Source organism: Trachemys scripta, chromosome 4 (genome assembly GCF_013100865.1).
Source record: "Trachemys scripta elegans isolate TJP31775 chromosome 4, CAS_Tse_1.0, whole genome shotgun sequence".
Lineage (NCBI taxonomy): Eukaryota > Metazoa > Chordata > Testudines > Emydidae > Trachemys > Trachemys scripta.
Genome location: NC_048301.1, coordinates 72,057,408 through 72,080,469, shown reverse-complemented (window position 1 = coordinate 72,080,469; position 23,062 = coordinate 72,057,408). Strand labels below are relative to the sequence as shown.

General features: G+C 44.5%; 1 protein-coding gene across 2 annotated transcripts in view; it reads right to left on the bottom strand.

Moving 5' to 3' along the window:
* The window catches only part of AMBRA1 (autophagy and beclin 1 regulator 1), a 198,125-nt gene that overhangs the window by 150,206 nt on the left and 24,857 nt on the right, over positions 1–23,062 (bottom strand). For both annotated transcript variants that reach the window (XM_034769548.1, XM_034769549.1), the window contains exons 4-7: positions 22,692–22,875; positions 21,750–21,922; positions 20,754–20,820; positions 15,783–17,245 (exon numbers count right to left, since the gene is read on the bottom strand). In XM_034769548.1, the coding sequence (XP_034625439.1) occupies positions 15,783–17,245; positions 20,754–20,820; positions 21,750–21,922; positions 22,692–22,875 (1,887 nt within the window). The remainder of the gene's footprint in view (positions 1–15,782; positions 17,246–20,753; positions 20,821–21,749; positions 21,923–22,691; positions 22,876–23,062) is intronic.

Genomic DNA, 23,062 nt, shown 5'->3' with positions numbered 1-23,062 from the left:
CACAGTGGTTCAACTGGAGAAAGCCAGAGTCGAGTCATCACTATTTTGTTTAAATTCATATTTATTGAGGTCTCTCTCCATTTGCTCAGGCCCAGAGCCTGACTGGGCTCAAGGCCCTGGGGAATCAGTGCTCGGCTGTAACTTCTCCAATCAGGAATTCTGTATCAAAGTGACTAATTGAATCAGGGCAGCTTTGTCCCCAAGCACGTTTGCTGCGTATGTTTATACAGAAACAGAGTGAGAGAGTGTGTGAGCGCATGTGTGTAGACAGTACATGCTTAATGATGAAGGAATTGGAACAATCAAATATCCATAATGTATATAAACGCTATCATCTTCTGCTGTCTCTCTTTAAAACCTTCAACATCCCCCTCTCTTTGAAAGGGCTACAATGGGGAGACAGGGTGGATCAGTAAACTGACATGTGACAGTAGATCTAAGAACCTGCCCATAAGTTTTAACTAACTGGTGCATCTAGGTAACTGAAGAAAACTGGAAAAACCAGGGCAGCTGCCCTGCAACAAGGGAGGTACATCAGGATCCACAAGCTAACCCAAATGCAGGGGCCTGATAAGAGGATCCTGGGGACAGCAGAAAAAAGCAGTTATCTGGACAGCAAGAGAGGAAGCCAGTCTAGAGGAGTCAGGGTATTGCGTTCAAGAGATACAAGCTATTTGCCTTTCCTTCTCCCTCTCTATAATTAATCTGGGAATGGATTATCTAGTTTAGTTTATGAAGAATATAAATCTGGATACATTAAGCAAGTCGTGTTTGATTCAACTGTCCTTCAGTTGAATCAAAGGATTGGGGGGGGGGGGGGGAGGCATAGCTCAGTGGTTTGAGCATTGGCCTGCTAAACCCAGGGTTGTGAGCTCAATCCTTGAGGGGGCCACTTGGGAATCTGGGGCAAAATCAGTACTTGGTCCTGCTAGTGAAGGCAGGGGGCTGGACTCAATGACCTTTCAAGGTCCCTTCCAGTTCTAGGAGATGGGATATCTCCATTAATTTTTTTTTTCCAATTTTAATAAATCTGTTTTTTTTTAAGATTATTGTTGTATGGGTAATCTCATGCAGATTCTTCAAGGAGAAGAGGACCCGTAAACTCAGAGGACGTGCTGATGGGTTTCCCATATAGCTTCCCAGAGTTTCTGGAACCTACATCCCCTCTCAATCTTAGTCAAGGGACTTGTATAGAGGCTTCCACTCCAAGCGGCTTGTATTGCCAACAGACTACAGTAGGCAAATATGAGGGGAGAAGCAAAAAGGCCCAGGTGGAGATTAGAGCTAGGGGGCAGGTTACAGGCCATTTTCCCAAATTCACATGCCTAAGTACAGAATTTGGGGAAGGTTTCACTTGCTCATCAACCCTGTGCACTCTTGTCCTTTGAATGGGAAGGGAATGTTGGAGATTTAAGATAGTAAGGTAATGGAGCTGATATATATTACATGAACAGAATTTGGTCCAAGTCAGAGAGGTAACTCCAAAGAGGGCTGGTCAGACCTTTTCAAATTCAATGCACATATGAAGCACAACCACATCTGCTCTCCATCCAAGAAGGATAAGGGAGGCAATTTGGATCAGGTTATAATATATTAATTTGGCCTCAGGTGGGGGAGGAGGTTCGTGCTAATCACAAGAGGTTGGAAAGTCCAGGTTTCTCATTATATCAAAGGGGCAGTTTTGACAGCCTGAGCTTATTCTTTCACTCACTGCAAGACCTGATGGAGGAAGACTGTCGGCATGGAGCTCTATGGAGGAAGCCTGCCCTAACAGAAGAAAGGGGAGAAGGGGGAAGAGCTCGTATGAGTGGGCCTGAGCTTTCTCAGAAATTTGGGGGGGAAAGAGTGTACATGGGAATAAACCCAGCATTTAGACACACAACAGCAGCTCTGCAGCAGGAACAGCGAGTAACCCCTATTAGTCACTATGGGAGGGAGGGAGGATCAGTTTTTCCCACCAACCCTCCCTAACAAAGAATCAGAGTAAAGAGCAGTAGCAGCATTAGTTTATTCCTAAAATAGGAAGCTACAGTGGGTGCAAGGAGGCTTGCGTAAGAAACAGTTTCACTCAGAATGGTGAGTCAAAACTGAAACAATTGGGAGAGAGGCAGACCTGATCTTTCCCCATCAGCAATGATGCTACAACACAGTTGGGGGTGGAGTGGCCTATGGAACATACTGGCATTTCTTTGGCACCTGACATCTCATGAGCAGGGACTCCTGATTGCTCCAAACTAGGGCAATGCAGGGCTTCAACAGTTCCAGGGGCTTGGGAAATAGGTTACTTCTAAGCATGAGGAAATCTGGAGATGGAGGAGGCAGGGTTGTAGGTTGGAAACAGTTAATAGAACAGAGTTAGAACAAATGTAACTAAATGAGAGCATACTACAAGAGTGAAATGGGCACAAAGTTGGAAAGGGTAATGAACTGTGTGACTGCAGATTAGGATAGGATTTCAAAATATTGTTTTTTCTCTCTTCCTCTCTCTCGTCTATTTAGACTGTAAGCTCTTAGAAGCAGGGATATTGTTTACTATGGCTCTCTGTGAATACGTTTACGTATGAACATCCTTAGTAAATTAAGTTTCTAGTACTTATGCAAACAAAAGCTTCCAAACTGGATCCAACGCAGCTCAGAGTGGTATGAATGGTCCATTCCTATAAGTAGTGTGTTGACTCTGAAGTCTAATGACCACAAACATCAGCAATCTAGAGTGACAGTAACTTCTCCATAGTTAAGGTCGTAATGAAGGTGCCATTATGAACCCAATTCTGGCCCTACTTTTCTCAAATCCAATACTTTTCTCCAATCCAAATCCACAATAATATTGGCTTCAGAAGTGTAAGTTAGACCAACGCCAAGGTGGAACTTCACCAAATCTGATGAAAATACAAATTTATAACTAATATTTGGGGCTCAGAACTCTAGGCCCCTTTCAGTACAACATCTATGCAACAGGCTGTGGCAACAATTGGGAGTGCAAGAGTCCAGCGTTCACCATACAGGCATCCAAGGACTGGCCATTTCAAGAGGCTGCTTACTATAAGAAAGAGGGCTAACTACTGTTATTTATTATTTCTATAACCATCTTCCAAGGAAAAGAAACAGAGAAAGGCAGCGGAGGGGAGTTAACCAAAAAAAGAGTAAAATAGCCAGCTAATAAACTTGGCCAGAGAATTGCAGCAGCTCAGGGAAGAGGACTGGTATAGAGGAAATTAAAAACAGAGAACTGAAGGGAGGAGAGAGATTAAGGCTTTGTCTACACTGCACTTTCGTCGGTAAAACTTTTGTTGTCAGGGGGGTGAAAAAACAAAAGTTTTACGAAAAGCGCTGGTGTGGACAGTGCTTTGTCGGTGGGAGCGCTCTCCCGCCGACAAAGCTACGGCCTCTCGTTGGGGGTGGATTTATTTTGTCGGTGGGAGAACTCTCTCCTGCTGACAAAGAGCAGCTACACTGCGCTCCTTTTAGTGACACGGCTGTGTAGTGTAAACGTAGCCTTAGCTGAAAGACAAAAGCTGAAGGGGGAAAAGAAGTGAGAAATTAAAAGTGATCCCACATCAAGGGGAGGACAGGAAGAACCTGAGAGGAAGGGAAAGTGAATCCACTGCAACTTTCTGTGGGGGTTCCATGGGGATCTCTCCTTGGTGCCCTTCTCTTCTCCCTCTACGCCTTATCTCTGAGTAATCTCATCCACAAACTCATCTATGCGGAGAACTCACAGACCGAACTCTCTACTTCACCCCCAACCTCTCCGCCGCGTCTCCATTCTCAATCACTGTCAATACCACCACCACCCTGCCTGTAACCTGGGCATCATCTTTGATTTAGACCTCTGTCTAGGTCCTCACATCCATGCTACATCTAAATCTTAGTGATTCTTTCTTCATAGCATCTGTAAGTTACGGTCATCCCTATCCGTCCACACAGCTAAAACTGATCCAGGCTCTCACTATCTCGATTACTGCAACATCCTTCTCTCTGCCCTTGACAGATGCAATCTTACCCCACTTATATCCGCTCAGAATGCTGCTTCAAAGATAGTTTTCTTAGCTTATCACTTTAACCATGTCATCCCTCCCTTTGAATCTCACCACTGGTTCCTCCTCCTCTGTCGCATCAGACAAACTATCTCCACCCTACCTCATTCGTTATTGAAATGTCAAGTCCCGCCTCCACTCAACCCATGTGCCACCCTCTGTGATGTTACTGACACAAACTGGGACTTTACAGAGCATTGCTGCAACCGAGGTCCTGTAAATAAATAAATAAATTAATGGAGATATCCCATCTCCTAGAACTGGAAGGGACCTTGAAAGGTCATCGAGTCCAGCCCCCTGCCTTCACTAGCAGGACCAAGTACTGATTTTTCCCCAGATCCCTAAGTGGCCCCCTCAAGGATTGAACTCTCAACCCTGGGTTTAGCAGGCCAATGCTCAAACCACTGAGCTATCCTGTAGTGGCACTAAATCTTGTATAAAAGGAGTCAAATAAGGTGTCTAAGACAAGGTTATGGTTTGCTGGTTATGATTATGCTATCTGTATGCATGTATCATTTTTGTATTTAAAGTTATAAGTATTGGCTCTATACTGTCCGTATTTCAAACTTGTGCTATGCTTCTGGGTGACATCCCGGACACTTTGGTGTCAGCACTGCCTAGCCTGCTTGATGGCCCATTAAGGACCCATCAGCTATACAACTGACCCATTGAGAGAAGGCAGATACACCTTAAAAAGAAGAACAGGAGTACTTGTGGCACCTTAGAGACTAACGTACTCCTGTTCTTCTTTTTGCGGATACAGACTAACACGGCTGTTACTCTGAAACCTGTCAGATACACCTTGCGACTCAGCAAGGCATGCAGGGACATGCCTATGGACAGAACTCTAAGGTTTGTCCATGCCATTTGCTGGGTAGCTTGTCTTTGGAACAAAGACAGCAGAGTCCACACGGCAAGAGACTATAAAAGGCTGCTGCATCTCATCCATCTTGTATTCAAGACTGCTTCTGACCTCTGGAGAAACTTTGCTAGAAACTGAAGCTCTGAACAGACTGAAGGACCCATTCCAGCTGTGGATGTATTCCGGAGACTTGATTTGAACCTGCAGTTTATTCCATCACTGCTACAAGCCTGAACCAAGAACTTTGCCATTACTGTATGTAATTGATTCTATTTAACCAGTTTTAGCTCTCATCTATATTTCTTTCTTTCTATGAATAAACCTTTAGATTCTAAAGGATTGGCCACAGCGTGATTTGTGGGTAAGATCTGATTTATATATTGACCTGGGTCTGAGGCTTGGTCCTTTGGGATCAGGAGAACCTTTTTTCTTTTACTGGGGTATTGGTTTTCACAACTATTTGTCCCCATAACAAGTGGCATTGGTGGTGATACTGGGAAACTGGAGTGTCTAAGGAAATTGCTTGTATGACTTAAGGTTAGCCAGTGGGGTGAGACTGAAGTCCTCTCTGTTTGGCTGGTTTGGTGTGCCTTAGAGGTGGAGAACCACCATCCTGGGGCTGTGACTGCCCTGCTCTAAGCAATTTCTCCTGAAATGGTACTCTCAGTTGTGTCCCACCAGAGGCAGCTTCTTTACACCCTCCATCACCCCTCCCCCGCTCAATTTTTCCAACAAGCACCTTCCTGCCACTCCTCACATTTGAGAGAAACTCCCCCTAAACATCCACAAAGCTACCTCAGCCTTCTTCAAATCCCTCCTTAAAACTCTCCTTTGTGTGATACTTACAAAAAAAACTTGACAACTGTTAGGCCTCTAGTGTGCTGAGACCACGCACCACTGACTATCATGCTGACTATACTCTCTTACTGTTTTTCCTTGTACTCCCTTGTATTTATCTTTTGTTTGACAACTCCACATACAGCAGCCAGCAATGCACACTGCTTTACCCCTCCCTCTACGGTCTCAAGGCAAAGGGTCACCTCTCCCCATATTGCAGCTTTGCACAACTGTTAAGTTTTGCCATTTTTGAAGCATTCTGTAGTGGGCTCTGCCGGAGACAGAATAGTAGACTGTAGTGCTTATGGTTTGTCTAATCATTCCAGAAACAGCTAATCCAAAATGTGAGAAAGTTTGATCTTGTGGGTAAGGCACTGGAATGGAACTCTGAAGATCTGGATCCACTTTCCTGTTTGATCTTGGGCACGTCATTTAGTATCTGTGCCTCAGTTCCCCACCTATAAAATGAGGATAGGATATTATTACTTTCTTTCTTCCACCCTTTGTCTTTCTTGCCTATTCAGTTTGTAGGCTCTCACTAGGTGTTTGTACAGCACATAGCATTTAGCACAATGGCACCCTGACATTAGTTGAGACTTGTGTACATAGATATACAGAGGTGTCGACTGCAAGCCCCAGCTTGATCTGAGTAGTCTGGTCATCGGCATCAAAGCATTACATAACAGGACTCAGACTCTACTGGCTTTGCCTCCATATCAAGGTGTAAAAGAGTGACTGTATTCTGCTCCATTTTATGTATAATAGTTACCCTTGGTTGGGTAAAAGCAGGATTGCTCCTTCTCTATCAATCTGGCTTAAACACCAGACTGCTCCTAGCCTGAGACAATCATTGCCTTATCTGTAGTTCGGGCTTGAGAAGTGATGAGGAAGAATTGCTTGCTTGTTTTTAACATAAATGTAGCCTGAGGCTAGAGACATGAGAGGCATGCCTACAGATCTATGTAATTGTTCAAGACAGACTTGGCAAGGAGAATATTTACAACTCCATTTAAGGTGACCAGCCAGCCCCTATCACAAGCTGCCAGGCATTCCTCAGACACAAGAGGAAAAATATCACTTAACATGGATTATAGAGCAGTCTCCTAGGGAAGGAGTGAAAGCTATTTAAAGTGAGCAAAGCCCTAGAGAATACAGCCTATACGGACACGCCTGCCCTACCCTCAGGGTCAGAGGTGTGGAGAGCACGACAAATTAGATGGCATTGGATGGGGGAGGGTTGTAGTTCTAACTCACTTTATTCTATGAGCACACTTTCATCAGAAGCAAAGCACTTGCTTCTTCCTTGTACTCTAGGGTGACCAGAGAGCAAGCCTGAAAAATCAGGACGGGGGCGCGGAGTGGGAGGGGGTAGTAACAGGCGCCTATATAAGACAAAGCCCTGAGTATCGAGACTGTCCCTATAAGATCGAGACCCTATTGTACTCCCAACAGAGCCTTCACATACAAGCCAACACCACCCGCTTCCTTCCCACTCCCTATCCATGACACACATTTTCCCCATATATACCCCATAGATTTTTTTCTCTACTGTAATGGGAAACACTTGTAGACCCATAGTAACTCCGAGATCAGAAGCTATAATTTAAGATTCAGGAAAAGGAGTCTCAAACCACATTTTCTTCTCAGTTCTTTTCTACAGGCATTCCAAGAGACATTTGGGTACTGTAATGAACTGCGGGAAAGCAGTGAGCAGCAGCAACATTACCCCCTTGTGGCAGGAAGGCAATATGGAAACCAAGTAACACCCAGGAAGTCTAAAGGGAAACTAGAAGGATGGGATGTTTCTTTGCAGATCTCAAGGCATAAAGGACATTTGCAGACAGGAATCTGAATGTTGCTGAGGGGAATGCAGAACACATGGGAATTGGAGATATGGGCAGAAGGGTCAGTACTGTCAAGTCAGCACAAGACTCTCTTTAACTTGTTCCCACACCATCTCGTCCCCCAATCCTGCTCCTGAGCTCTGCACAGCACTGCCAGAAGCAGCAGACAGAGCTTAGGTGGGTTTGACTTCATCTCCCATCAGGAACATGAAAAGCATTCACAGCTGTCCCATAGAAAGGGAAAGACACACATGGGCAAAACACTTGTGGGGAGTTCAGGCAGTTAATGCACTGAATTTCATGTTCATATTTACGAGCAGCACTGGTGCCACAATCCAGACCACAGCCACTTGGGGGAGGGATAGCTCAGTGGTTTGAGCATTGGCCTGCTAAACCCAGGGTTATTATGAGTTCAATCCTTGAGGGGGCCACTTAGGGATCTGGGGCAAAAATCTGTCTGGGGATTGGTCCCGCTCTGAGCAGGGGGTTGGACTAGATGACCTCCTGAGGTCCCTTCCAACCCTGATATTCTATGAATTCTATGAGAGGACAAAATCTTACCCAAAACCCAGGTGGATTGGTTTAAATCAGTGTTTTAAGCCACCAATTTTAATCATGACATAAATCAGCAAGCAGGAAACCTTGATTTAAATAATCAATTGTAATCTTATTTTGCATATGTACTTTAGTTTCCTAAAGAAAATTCATTCTAATTGGTTGGTATTATTTGGTATTTCTTTTTGTGAACCAGTAGGCTATGCTATATTTATACACACTTATAAGTAATTATACAGCTTAATATACGCTTATTCACATTCTTACATTTTACATATTTTATGTTAGAAAATGGTGAATTACGTATTTCTAATTTACTACATTATTATTGTCTTTTTTATTTGTGATCAGTGTCAAGCTGTAATTGGAAATTTGAATTCAATAAAAAATGCACAAAAGCAGCATTCTCAAGTTGTTTATTAGTTAAACAAAACTACCTTAAATGTGCTGATCTAGAAGAAAAATATTTATCAAAACATGTTTTGTATTTAAAATGAACTATTTAAACAAAGGAAGTACAGTAGAACCCCGTTTATCCGAACCTCCATTACCCAGCTCTCTAAATTAACTGAACCAAGCTGACAGCTGAAGCCCTGCCACGTAGGGCTGAAGCTCTTTGCATATTCTCCGGATTATCTGGATTTTTGATTATGCAATCTGGTCCCAGTCCCAATTAGATCAGATAAATGGGGTTCCACTGTATTATCTGTAGTCAGTGAAACGAACTGACTGTTTTTGGTTATCATGTTCTTCAAAATTTAGAATTAGTAGGTCTTATACTCTCGCACCTTGCGTTTATTAAGACTGGAAGAGGAAAACAACCTTCCCTGCTTCAACTGGCAATTAATTGGTTTCTCAACTTTGAATGAGCTAGTCATTGAACTGAACTAGTTGAAGAAAATACTCTGCACTTGCAAAAGAAGCTACTGGGTCAAATGCTGGTTTAGCACTTCAACAAACTGGTTCCAGGTTTTTAGCCAGTGACTTCCACTAGTTCAGTGGTTTGACTTTCTTTAAAACTTCAGCAAATATGAACTGCTTGAATATTTTTAAATTTAATTTTAATTTTAATGATTTCAGTATAAATTTAACTGTAGTCCCTAACAGAGTGCCATTTTCAAATAGGTTTATTTTTTAAAAGATGAATTTTCAAAAAATCCAATTTTTAATTTATTTTATCCAGCCTGTCTAGATCATCCCTCCCACACACACACTTTCCAGAGTCTGCCTACAGTTGCAGTTATCTTCATACACACAATGTCCACAGATAAAAGCAAGTCTCTCCCTCCCACCTCAATCTGGTCAACTCTGCAGTCTAAGCAGGTGGATTATTTTACACAAGAGCGCTGAGGTGTCACATATTGCTGGCTTCTTTAACACACAAACCCAGATAACAAGCCTCAGGAATAGCTGGAAGGAGGCTGAATAGATCCCACCCAGGGCACAAACCATCCCAGTATGTGGCTGAACCTTTATCTGGGTCAGTGAGACTGCTAGGGGTTTAGATAGATTTGACAACTCATTTTTCCTCATAGCATCTCTTATTTTCTCTTTCTATAATCTCCAGTCTATTGGCCCTTCCATCTCCCTACTCGCCAAACCGAACAGCTGAGTGAGGGAAAACTTATGCTCCCTCTTCTAACACAGGGATAGGAATTAGTTATGCCAAGGTCTGAGGGAGCATGAATATCAGGAATGGAGGGAAAAAATTTGGGCTGAATAACAGACCCAAGTTTTTTAATGGTAGGATCTAGACAATGAAAAAAAAAGTTTCCTCTTGGGCCTGGTCTACACTATAGAATTAGGTTGACATAAGGCAGCTTATGTCAACCGAAGTCTATCAGTGTCCACACTATAGCCTTGCTCCCACCGAAGTAAGTGCCCTACTACACTGACATAACTCCACCTCCACCAGAGGTGTAGACCTTACGTGTAGGTAGGGCGATGCAGTGTCCATATAGACACTGTGGGTTACTTACAGTGGTGGTTGGCTGTCATTCTTGTCAATTTCACAGCTCCAGCCTGGCTCACAGCTCAGGCTGTCATCCTGGGGTAGGTGAGGGGCTCCCCACTACAAGCCAAGTTGGGCTTCCCCTGGGCTCCCAGCTGGGTTGCCCCCAGGCTCCCTGCCTAAACCAAGCCTCCCCACTGGACTCCTGGAGGAGGCAAGGGTAGCCGAGAGTCCGAGGTGGCAGTCGGGCTCTCAGCAGGTTGCTGTGCATGGAGTTTAGAACCTGGTTCTCAGCCCCCCATACCGCCCCTCTTAAGTCAGTGGAAGTGCTTCTGGTGAGGAGAAACACCATTGCCAGAAGGAGGGTAGTATGGACATGAACCACCACAGTAATTACTGCCAGTAGCTATAAAGTTGACCTAACATAGGTCGACTTAAGTTTGTAGTGTAGACACGCCCATGGAAGGGATAAAGCACCAACACAGGAATCAAGGAGTCATTTCAAACTGGACAGGCTGGCTCAGGTCATTGGTAATGGGATAAAGTGCCTCTTTCATCTATAGATAGCTAGTCCAAATCCAGCCAAGACAGGTAAACCACTGTCAGACTTATGATGGTTGGTCATGTGAGGAGTAGCCAGGGACTGAATGAGCCATGGAGACTGAGGGGTTTTTTTGTTTGTTTTTTTACTCTTCTTAGGAGTGGTCTCACTGGGTCAGGTTTGAGGCAAAATGGTAGGGGACAGCACATGGCAGAAGCTTTTCCTAGAACAGATGCAGCAGGGCAAGCAGATTCTGGCCTCGGAGGTCATCAAGCCAGCACCTTACACCAGCACTAAATTCACATGAAAATCTTTAAACGAAACTATAATATACAAAACTCTGAATACGAGACCAAAAGGGGCATTTCAGTACAGCCAAAGGTTTACCAGATTCAAAGAAGGATTAGACAATTATATAAACAGCTAGATCATCAATTACATCAAACAAAGAAATAAGGGGGAATATAAACCCTTTTAATTCAGGGAATAAAAACCAACCACTAACTGATGAGGAGGGCCCTACCAAATTCACAGTCCATTTTGATCAATATCATGGTCATAAGATGTTTAAAAAATTATAAAATTTCATGATTTCAGCTATTTAAAAATTTCATGGTGTTGTAATTTTAGGGGTCCTGACTCAAAGGAGTTGGGGGCGCATCACAATGTTATTGTAGGGGGTTGCAGTACTGCTACCCTGATTTCTGCACTGCTGCTGGCGGTGGTGCTGCCTTCAGAGCTGGACAGCTGGAGAGCGATGGCTGCTGGCCGGAAGCCCAGCTCTGAAGGCAGAGCCACCGCCAGCAGCATCACAGAAGTAAGGATGGCATGGTATGGTATTGCCGCCCTTACTTCTGTGCTGCTTCCTGCAGAGCTGGGCCCTCAGTCAGCAGCCGCCACCCTGGCTACCTAGCTCTAAAGACAGCAGTGCAAAAGTAAGGATGGCATGGTATGGTATTGCAACCCTTACTTCTGCATTGCTGCTGGCGGGGCGCTGCCCTCAGTGCTGGGTGCCCGGCCAACAGCTGTCACTCTCCGGCTGCCCGTCTCTGAAAGCAGCGCAGAGGTAAGGTTGGCAATATCACAATCCCCCTAAAATAACTTTCTGATCCCCCCTGCAACTCCCTTTTGGGTCAGGACCCCCAATTTCAGAAACGCTGGTTTCCCCCGTGAAATCTGTACAGTATAGGGTAAAAGCATACAAAAGACCAGATTTCATGGGGGGAGACCAGATTTCATGGTCCGTGACACGTTTTTCATGGCCTTGAATTTGGTAGGGCCCTCCTGATGGGGGTTAGGAGGGAACTCCCATAATAGTCCACTCCAGGGATTTCATGCACTGTTCTCTGAAAAAATTGGTACTGGCAACTCTCAGGGACAGGCTATTGGGCTAGATGCCAATCCACTATTGCAGTTCCTAGGTAACAATCCTTAATTGGCCAGTCTGATAGGGATGGCTTGAACAGAATTTTATCTGACTTTTCAGGTCACTAGAACTATAGACAAAACAGGCTAATCTTGAGGGTTATCAGGAAGTTAAAATAGAACGCATCTGTGTCTCAACTATTTTCCCCTTCATTCAGATTTTGCCAACAGCCTCCTTTATCACTTGATGCAGTAACAAAGTTCACATGTCAGCATTCAGATACTTCTAAGACTCCCACCACCTTGATATCCAAGACAGGTAGAGAAAATACCTAATGGAAGTACATATGACAAATATATCATCTATAAGATGCACTGACCTGGAGAATAGTTGAGAAACTGAAGCCCAAATTTCACCCACTACTGTTTAGGACAGTCAATGACTCTCTCTCTCTCTAATCCCCCCTCCAGAATTTTTTTCCCCTCCCAAATTCTTTTACCATTGGGCTCATCACACAGCAGCTAAAAGTGCAGATCTGAACCCTGACAGAAGGCCCCATCAACTCGCTTGGAAAGTGAAAGCTAAATGCAGCAGTCAGGCTGCCTGTCCTGTCATCATACCAAGCCAAGTGAGAGAGCCAATACACTTTGCTAAATAGAGTTCTCAGTGACGTGTCCCTGTTAACAAATGATGCCAGAGCTGTCAGTCAGGGAAAACCTCATTAGATGCTTATTAATGTCCTCATTATTAGCCCAAATTAATTAGTCCAGCACCATCAGAAAAAGCAGAACGCTTCACTCCCCACCTGGCATAAAGGCAGCAACACAACCCAGAAAGGGTCAATCTTCATTAATTACTCATTAACTTCTTTGACCCTCTGCAGCAACGACTTCCCTAGCAAGTTACTTCTGTGCCAGACAAGCCAGGTCAAGGAAATTAATCCCACCCACAGATGGTGAATGAAACACACCACCTTCTGGTCCTGCTTTATCCTAGGTTTCCAGACAAACTGCATATAGAACTCTACTGCCCAACAGTGACAGCTGCTGGGGAAACAAGGAAGTGAACAAGATTATGAAACACCAACTAGCTAGCTAGCACAGGGATTTCTTCTAGCCCTAATTTGCACCTTGATACTTTAATGAAATGGGGCTTAGAATTCAGTTATGAAGAACCTGCATTAGTGCTCCCTGTTCTTGGGCTCTGGTGCTCACCAGACCTGAGAGCATGGAGGTAGGGAGGTTGGCTGGGGGTCCATCCTATGCCAGGGAAGGGTAAATCAGTGGGTGAGCATTAGCTGGCTTGCCATTGTTCTGAACAGGAATATATTTGTAAATTTTAGAATAGTGAATGGGTGCAGGGGGTGTTTGTAGGATGCCCACCCCACTCTGGGGTTACCCTTTTTTTTGGTAACGAGATTTTATGACACTTCCCTGACTTAAGAACAGCCAAATGAGCTTGTTCCAGCCTAACTGCATGTAGCATTTAATGCTGATTTATACTCACGGTTCAGCCAATCGAGCACTCTGGCCCCATTGTTTTATGGTTCACTTTCACTTCCTGATAGGTGTGAATGAACCCACAAGAAAAGTCCTGAAGGAGAAAGAGTCTTATGGCAGATGCAGGAGACAGGGACTTACAAGAAAGCACAGTACCTAGTATGGCTTCTTAGCAGTGTCTTCAAACAGGAGCTCTGCCAGGGCTCCTTGCCATAGGAATCCCATGGAACGAATTCCAAAGCAAGCCCAAGCATTAGACTGCTTGCTCCAAATTCATTTACCTTGGCAAGAAGCATCTGTTTGCACAGGTGAATGATTGACTGCGTGACTGACTGTGCACAGCTGTTACAGCCACAGCGCAGCAGTAACAACCATCTGTGACAGCTAAAACGGCCCATATTGAAGCACAGGAATCAGAGATGAAAAAAAAGACTTTTGAGGTCACAACTAATCCACCCCCTGGGAACCAGAGCAGGATTGCTCTCTGTGGTGTTCGCTCCAGTGCAGTTTTAAGTGACACTTTAGATGGCTCAAAACCCCTCCCCTTGGACTATATAACAGCCTATGATGTCTCCTAGCCAGAGTGTTCTGAGCGCTTTTTTTTTTTTTTTTTTTTTTTTTTTTAATTTCACCTTGTTACTTCTACTGAGACAACACTGAATTGGCCCAGAGAACAGAAACTAAGATAGATAGTTGTACAGTGGAGAAATTAAGAGAGGGGAATTATTTTGCCAAGAAAGGAGATGAGTAAAACACACTTGAGTGTCAGTTATAACGTTGTAACTGAAACTAATCAATCCCCCCCTTCTTTCTCCTCTTTCCTATAATACGAGACCAGAGGGTATTTACTTAAAATCATTGCCCAGTAAATTTAAGACCAAGAAAGGAATAATTATCACCATCATGCAGTCATCTTGTGGGAGTCACTCATACAGACAGTGAAAAACTGGAGCAGGGATTTAGAAAGAGCAGAATAATTTCATCACCACTACCACCTGCTATACAAATAAATAATTGAGATAATCAAAGCTCCTGCTTCTGAGAATAAGCGGATTACCTGCTGATTACCTGAGAGAAGGAAAAGAAGAGAATTTCCTTCCATCAAACACCCCTATGAACAATACTGCTCAGCTGGTTACATGTATCAAAGTAGGAGATTTCACCTTCCTCTAAAGGCATCAGGCAATAGCCATTGTCGCAGAAAGGATTAGACAAACTTCCTCTGAAGTGGCCGGTACAAGCCATTGACAGACAAGATGCCAAACTAGACAGACCATCAGCCTGACTCAATATGGCAACTCCTATGTAATATATCAGAGTGGCTGGACTAAATATGAGCCAGCCCAGACAGCGTTTGAAGTGCAGATTCAATTGAGCTGCTCTGCTCCACTTGCCACATCTGAAGTCTGTAAGAAACTTACTTTCTAGTACTGCACATACTAAATTCGGGGGTGATTAAGATGACTCTCTTATCCAGAGCATAGATATACTCTCAGCCTGAGCTCTGAATGCCAGATTCAGCATAATGGGCTCTCTGTAAAGACTCAGGCTCTGAAAATGTTTTTCAGTCACCTACCTGCTCAATGCCACAAGAAGAAGTGTTTCTCATGGTACGAATATGAACTGCATTGGTTTAATAAAGGCCATGTATTCAAAACCAGACTGGAAGTGCAGTCCTTCCCCTTTAAGATAAGATAGGCCACTGCACAGCCCACCCTGATGTAGCTCCAAGATGAAGTTCCTTCACCTTCCTACCCCAGTGGTTGCAGTCTCTGGGCCACTCTTCGCAGGACACACTATTCTGAGGAAATAAACCATCAATGCTGTTGCTCATGATTGCTCTGTGCCAATCCTCAGGGTGAGCATTGCCTATGCTGCAGTCACCATAGTATATCGGTTGAATGCTGTAAAGTGGACATTGCAGTACACTCCATGCCCAGACATGCCAATAGTGTCTCAGTCAGACCACTCCCGAGAGCAGAGTTTGCCCCATAGAATTACTATTCAATATCCTCTCTCTCCCTACTCCACCCTCTGGACAGTCCATCTTCCCTTTAATGGGCAGGGTCTCTTCCCTCATCCCTCCCTACAGACACACCTTCAGAAGTTACCTCTGATACAGCAGTAATGCCTACTGAAGATTGGGGGGGAGGGGGATAGCTCATCTTTGATATCACAGAGGGCCAAAGAAATGAAAGGATCTACTCTGGAAGCACCTGGCAGCTCAGACTAGATGGGAAGGGTTTAACAACAGACTGAAGAGGAAGGCAATGGAAAAAATGTGTCTTACCTCCTGAGCGAATCCTCCTCTGAACTTTCCTCAGGCATTTCCTGGCTTAAGGCCTCCTGTGATACATTCCCAGGTCTGCTCGAAGCTGACTGGCTGTAAACTCTCTCCCAGTGCCCTGTCTCCTGGTTAAAGACCACTCCCACGGTCCTTTCCTCCTGCGAGTTGGAAGAGCTTCCCAGCTGCAGCCTGCTAGAGGTAGGAGCTCTGCCCTCGGTTCTCTCTGCAGGCTGCGCCTGGCTGCTGCTTGGTGGCACGCCATCAAATGTGCTTTGGACCTGCCCCGATGGATAACTGGGTGTGCTTCTTTCCCAGCGTAGTGTGTCATTGTTAAAGGTCAGCAGATTGTGACAGGCGCGACAGCGGTTCAGGTGGCCCCGAGACAAATTGGAATTGTTTTCACTGCTATGTGGAGTCTGCTGGTGGGAGGGACCCGGCCTATCAGGCTCAATGTTGTTGTTAAGCATTTCTTGAGCCTGTTGCGACTGGCTGGGCTCCCCACTAATCCCTTGATCTAGTTCTTGAAGTCGGTCGTATTCCAAGAAGAACCGTCTCAAGTCGCATTGGAGCTCGTTGCGGATGCTGGCTGGATTGCTTGGGCCAGCACTACCGCTGCTGTCTGCTTCAGCCCCTGGTGCCAGGAAGCCCCTCCCTTCTGTAGCAGATGTGTACACAGAGGACTGGGAACCTCCCTCCTGCTGTCTGAGCACTGACAGCAAACTCACTGAAGAGGCACTGGTTCTAGGTGGCGGCATGGCTTCCAACTCCGAGCGAGAGCCCATGTTCAGCACTGTTCTAGTCCAGTCAGACCCTCCTAAACCAGATGCCATCTCTCTTGCAGACTGGTACCTGGAGGGATGGCCTGACAAGGGCCCACTGAGGGATCTGCGAGTTGGGCCCAGGCTAAGGTTGCGTAGGGTGTTGCCAGCAGTGCTGCTCTGAACAGTGCTGAAAGCAGAAGGCCTGTTAAGCAGACCTTGTTCCTGCTGCGCTGTGGATGCCTGGTCTGGGGGTTGGTATGGCTCTGTCTGCACAGAGGAAAAGGAAGTGCCAGTGGCCCCAGAGGAAGTGGAGGGGGCATTTTCCTGATGCGGGAAGAGAGAAGAAGGAAGTCTTGCACTAGAGCATCGACTGCAAAGGCACAACATCCCCAGGTGCTGACAGCACTCTGTTGTGGGGTAACTGACACGCTCACGGAGCCTGGTGTAGGCCGCTGCTCTGGTGTTCTCGCTGGCCGGAGGCAGTGGTGGAGGTGGTGGGGGTGGTGGAGGTGGTGGGGATGGGGTGGCAGAATCTTGCACAGTGTTTTGCTCTCCCACCTGGATGCCAGAGGAGCGCGAGGACAGCATGTGCAGGAAGTTGTGGAGGAGGGGCGTACGCCTCACAGGCTGAGACTGGAGAATAGAGCGCTGGCGATAATGTGGTATATCTGTGCTATCCACTGGGATCTCCACCTCTTCGTCACTCTGCAAAGGAAATCACCAGAGCTCAGTCACCTCAAAGCAGAACCCTATACTAGTGTTAAAGGGGACGGGTGTTAAAAGCCCATAGATAGGCATAGATAAAAAAAAAAAAAAAAAACACACTATATGTTGGGGGGGGGGGGAAGACATGGAAAATTACAATAGGATCATAAGAGCAACAAGAGGGAAATCAGTAGGGGGAATCTATTCAACATCTTAGATGTCTATACACAAATGCAAGCAGTACGGGGAATAAACAGGAAGAACTGGAAGTATTAGTAAATAAGCTAAATTAAGACTTAATTGAGTAAACTGGGGACAGTTAATGGGGTAAATTTCATGAGTGGAATATTGAATAGAGGGGTATAGCCTGTTCAAGAAGAACCAGCAGGGGGAAAAAGGAGGAAGTGTTGCAGTATACATCACAAATATATACATTTGTTCTGAGGTCCAGAAGGAGGTGAGAGGCAGATCATTTGAAAGTCTCTGAGTGAGGGGGACAGCGGGGGGAATAAAGGGTAACATAATGGTAAGCGGACTGCAGACCACCAAATCAAGAGGAGTAGGTGGATAAGGTATTTCTAGAATAACAGAAATATCCAAAATACAAGACTTGGTAGTAATGGGGGACTTTAACATCACAAAGAGCTGTTTGAAAACTAATATGGAAAAACACAGTATTTCCAGTAAGTTCTTGGAATGTACCAGGGACAACTTCTTGTTTCAGAAAGTGGAGGAAGTAACCAGGAGAACAGCCAATTTAGACTTGATTCTGACCAGCAGGGAGGAACTGGTTGTGAATCTGAGGGTGGAAGGCAACTTGGGGTCAAAGATTTCATGATTCTAAGGAAAGGAAGAAGTGACAGCAAAAGTATAAGGACAATGAACTTAAAAAAAAAAAAAAAGCAGACCTTAAGAAACTCGGTGCTGAGAAGAAAATGTAAGGGATAAAAGAATTCAGGAGAGCTAGCAGTTTCTCAAGGAGACAATATTAAAGGCACTACTGCAAACTATCCTGATGTGAAAAAGATAGGAAGAACAGAAACAGGCCAATATGGTGCTATCAGAAGCTCTTTAATGACTTGAAAATCAAAAAGGAATCTTACAAAAAGTAGAAACATGGATGAATTGCTAAGGGGAAAAGATAATACAACAAGAATATAGGGACAAAAACTAGAAAGGCTAAAGCATAAAATGAGTTACACTTAGCAGGGACATAAAAGGCAATATGAAGCTCTTTAAATAAATTAGGCCCAAGAGAAAGATGAAGGAAAGCGTAGGTCCAGTATTTAGTGGAGAAGAAGAGCTAATAACTGATAACATCAAGAAGGCAGAGGTGTTTAATACCTACTCTGCTTCAGTCTGCACTAAAAAAGTTAATGGTGACCAGATTAACACAATTAATATTAACAACAAGGGGGAAAGAACGCAAACCAAAATAGGGAAACAACATGTTAAAGAATGTTTAGGTACGTTAGAATGTATTCAAGTCAGCAGGGTCTGATGAAATTCATTCTAGAGTACTTAAGGAACTTGCTGAAGCAACCTCAGAACTATTAGCAATTATCTTCAAGAACTCATGGAGGACAGGTGATGTCCCAGAGGACTGGAGAAAGGTTCTATCATTAAAAAGGGTATCATTAAAATCATTTAAAAGGGAAACAAAAAGGACCTGGGGAATTATAGACCAGTTAGCCTGACTCTCCAATTGCTGGACAGATACAGGAACAATTTATTAAACCACCAATTTAGAGGATAAAAGTGTTATTATGAGGAAGAGCCAGCATGGATTTCTCAAGAAAAATCATGCCAAACCAAAATTTCCTTCTTTGACAGGGTTGCTTTCCATAGTGGACAGGGAGAAGCAGTAGATGTGATACATCTTGATTTTAATACTGCTTTTGACACAGTCCCACATGACATTCTCATAAGCAAACTAGGGAACATGGTGCAGATTAAATTACTATGAGGTGGGAGCACAACTGCTTGAAAGACTGTATTCAAAAGAGTAGTCATCAATAGTTTGCTGTCACATTGGGAGGGCAAGTCCGGTACTATTCAGTATTTTCATTAGTGACAAGGATAACAGAGTGGAGAGTACACTTCTAAAATTTGGAGATGACACCAAACTGGGATGGATTGCAAGGACAGGATTAAAATTCAAAACGGCCTTTAAAAATTGGAGAATTGGTCTGAAATCAAGAAGATGAAATTCAATAAAGATAAAGTGCAAATAGTTCATTTAGGGAGGGGAAAAAATGCACATCTACAAAATGGGGAATAATTGGGTATCTGATAAGGATTTGGGGATTATAGTGGACCACAAATTGAGAGTCAACAACGTGACACATTTGAGAAAAAAAAAAAAAAAGGCTATATAATGCTGGGCTGTATTAACAGGAATGTTGTATGTAAGAAGTGGCAGGTAATTGTCCCACTTCAGTTGGTACTGGTTAGGCCTCAGGTGCAATACTGTGTCCACTTCTGGATGACACACTTTAGAAAAAGATATGGACAAATTGGAGAGAACACAAAGGACAGCAACAAAATGATAAAGGGTTTAGAAATCTTGATCTATGAGGAAAGCTTTAGGCACGTTTAGACTTGGGGAAAGAAGACTGAGGGGAGGCCTGACTCCAGTCTTCAAATATGTAAAGTGCTGTGATAACGAGGATGGTGACCAACTTTCTCCATGTCCGCTGAAGGTAGAACAAGTAGTAATGGGCTTAATCTGCAGCAAAGGAGATTTAGGAAAAAAACTTAACTATAAGGGTAGTTAAATTCTGGAATAAGCTCCCCATCCTTGGAGATTTTTAACAATAGGTTGGACAAACACCTGCCAGGGATGGTCTAAGTTTACTTGGTCCTGCCCCTGTGTAGGGGGCTGGACTTAACGACCTCTAGAGGTCCCTTCCAGACCTACATGTCTATGATTTTATACACCTAAGTGAACAAAGGGAAGCCAGTTACAGCCCATAGACAGATAAGGACACAAAACGCCTTCCACAAGGAAAGCAGAGACACTATCCTTGGGTTGCATGAAGCTATCTAGCTCCTAATCCATAAGGAAGCCTTGTATGGACCCTGACAAACCCAATACCTTGCAGTTCCACAATAAATGAGCCACAACAAAAAAGGAAGTCAGCACCCGGGAGATTCAGCAACTGTGGGACTCTGGCTAACAGTTCTACAGCCTAATCAAGGGCAGTGAAGTTGCAGCAAAATTCTTCAGCAGGATTTCATGGAAAGTGCCAAGGAGGCCTTTGCAAATGTAGCAGGGATGGCTCTGGAGACCCTCATCCTGAAGCAGGATCAGGATGGAAGTCACTGTCTATACTTAATCTCCCAGCCCCTATTTATTAATGGTCTCTTGTGCATGTTCCGGTGTGACCAATTTAGATGAGACACACAACTTTGAACTTAGGAAGGCGTCCAATTTTAAACAAAGCATCAGACTGCCTAGCAACAGGCTCTGGTTAGCACAGAGCACCTTGATTGATATCATCATCACCTGTTGGTTGGAAGGGTTGACAATCGCTGTGAGCAAGTAGTGTCCCAAGGGATCGAACCGTACCAGCCTGAAACAAGAACAGAGTCGGAGGCTTAGTTGTCAGTTGGCATTTCACATTGACAGAGAAAACCAGATGTTCCAGGGATAACAGACTTAACACATGGGTTTATTCGAGTAGGAAGTTTTACATTTCTATAGCAGCACCTCTCATTCTGAAGTACCCCAAAGTCCTTCAAAAATGTCATGTATTAGGACTTATTCATCCACCCCTAAAATATAGCTACCTCCAAGGTGAAGACTGCAGCTGTCCAACAACATGCAGCAATACTACGCAACAGTTTAGGAGAGGGAGTTCTTGTATCCAACTGCAACTGCTAGGGAAATTTATGGCAACATAAAATAAGTACCCTAGAATTTGGCCAGGAAAGAGAGGTGTTACCATCTCTTGTGGAAGTGCCTGAGGATCTTTAATGACCATGGATTTTTGTCAGGATCATATTTTTTAAGTCATTCAAAAGAATGAACCTCCAGCAGCATAGCACCATTTAGCATCATGCTGGAGTATTGATTCAGTACTGACTCCAAGGGTCGAAAGTCATCTTCCCACAGCGTCTGGCTCTCCCATCCTAGGAACAATCATACTTAACCCAGCACTGCTAATAAAATCTGAAGATCAGTCTTACAGATGCCAACCCTGTGGCAGAGTTGGGAAGGATCCCATAGTACACAGTAGCCTAACTTATATTTGTTCATATTTCTGATCTAATCTTGTTCCTTTAGTTTTACTGTCCACAGTCACTGATCGACGAACTGAGCAAGAGCACTGAGAACAAGGCAAGACAATGCTTCAAGTAGCTGAAACCAAGGTCAGGGTGGAGGGGAAGTTACCTTCCGAGTGTCCTCTGCCCCAGAGAGACTGCTACATATTCCTCCACACCATGCCATTTCTCATGCTGGAAGTACAAGTGTTCTACTCCCCTAGGAATGAGCACTCACCGGACTCGCTCCATCTCACTGGCTGTCTTCACCACTGCAAAGGGTTCTCGACGACTCCAGTCCCAGAAATGGATCTCATTGGCTGTTGCAATCAGCAGGAGCTGAGCCGTAGGATGGAAAGCCAGAGATGCAATGGCATTGTTGCTGTCTGTAAACCAGCTCTCGCTTCCACCCTGGAGTGGGAAAGTGGGAATCATCAGCTACTTAACACACAACAATTTTAGGCAACTAGTTTTCTCTGTCAATGCCACAGACCCGCCCCAAAACTCCACATATAGCATGGAACTGCTGTACTACTTCTGCAACAAAAAAAGTCATCATCTACTCTCATTTTACACTGTCATCTGACTCTACAGCCATAACACAGAACGTCTGGCAACAGTGACCACAGACATGCCGTAGGTAGTTGCGTCTCAGATAGCCTGTAGAACACCACATTCCAGAGCACTCTGCTAGACAGATCATTTGTCTGTGCATCAACCACTGGGCAAGTCATCAGTGGAGAAAACAAAAGTAATGGCATAGCACTTTTCCTAGGGCAGAGTGCAAGTTATTCCCCACAAGACCAGCAACAGAAAAGCAATTTTTTTTATACAAACTAAGATGGAGTGAGCCCCAGAGCCCTGTGGAGCTCTGAAATATGGCCCACACCACTCGTCAATACAGATGTGTGGCCTGGAGAGGAGACAACAGCCAACATGCCATGTGGCCTGGGCGTTTAAATCAACTAAAGAGTTTGTTGGAACTTTACGGTCTCCAGGAGTTTCATCTCCATATGAGACAGGGGGGTGACTGCAATCTGCTCTGTTCTACACATTTGGGACAGTTCTCAGAAAGCTGCACCAGAGCAGTTCTCAGCTGGGCAAAGTTTGGGTGCTTCAAGCGCAAACAAAATTGCTGCACTACAAATACTAAACACTTAGTGTTTCAGGAGAGACTTACATGTAAATCCCAGATTCTAACCTCCCCATCTAGGCACCCTGAAGCAATGAGTCCCGGGATAGTAGGGTGAAAGGTCACACACCACGGTGTGCGCCGATGTCCAACCAAAGAATGGACACACTTGCCCGTTTTCACCTCTGTGATGTAGATATTGTGATTCACGTGGGTGGAAGCCATGAGGGTCCTGGGAAAAGGAAAGGGTAGAATTAATGCTGGGGAGGGTGGAGAAGAGAGACAAGACAACATGTTACGCTAACTCAACCAGCTCCATCAGAGTACTATTATTATTTATTATTTGTATTAAGAATATGCAGATGCAGCCCAGACTGAGGTACATCTACATTTTAGAAATCTGGCCCCCTCAATTCTCT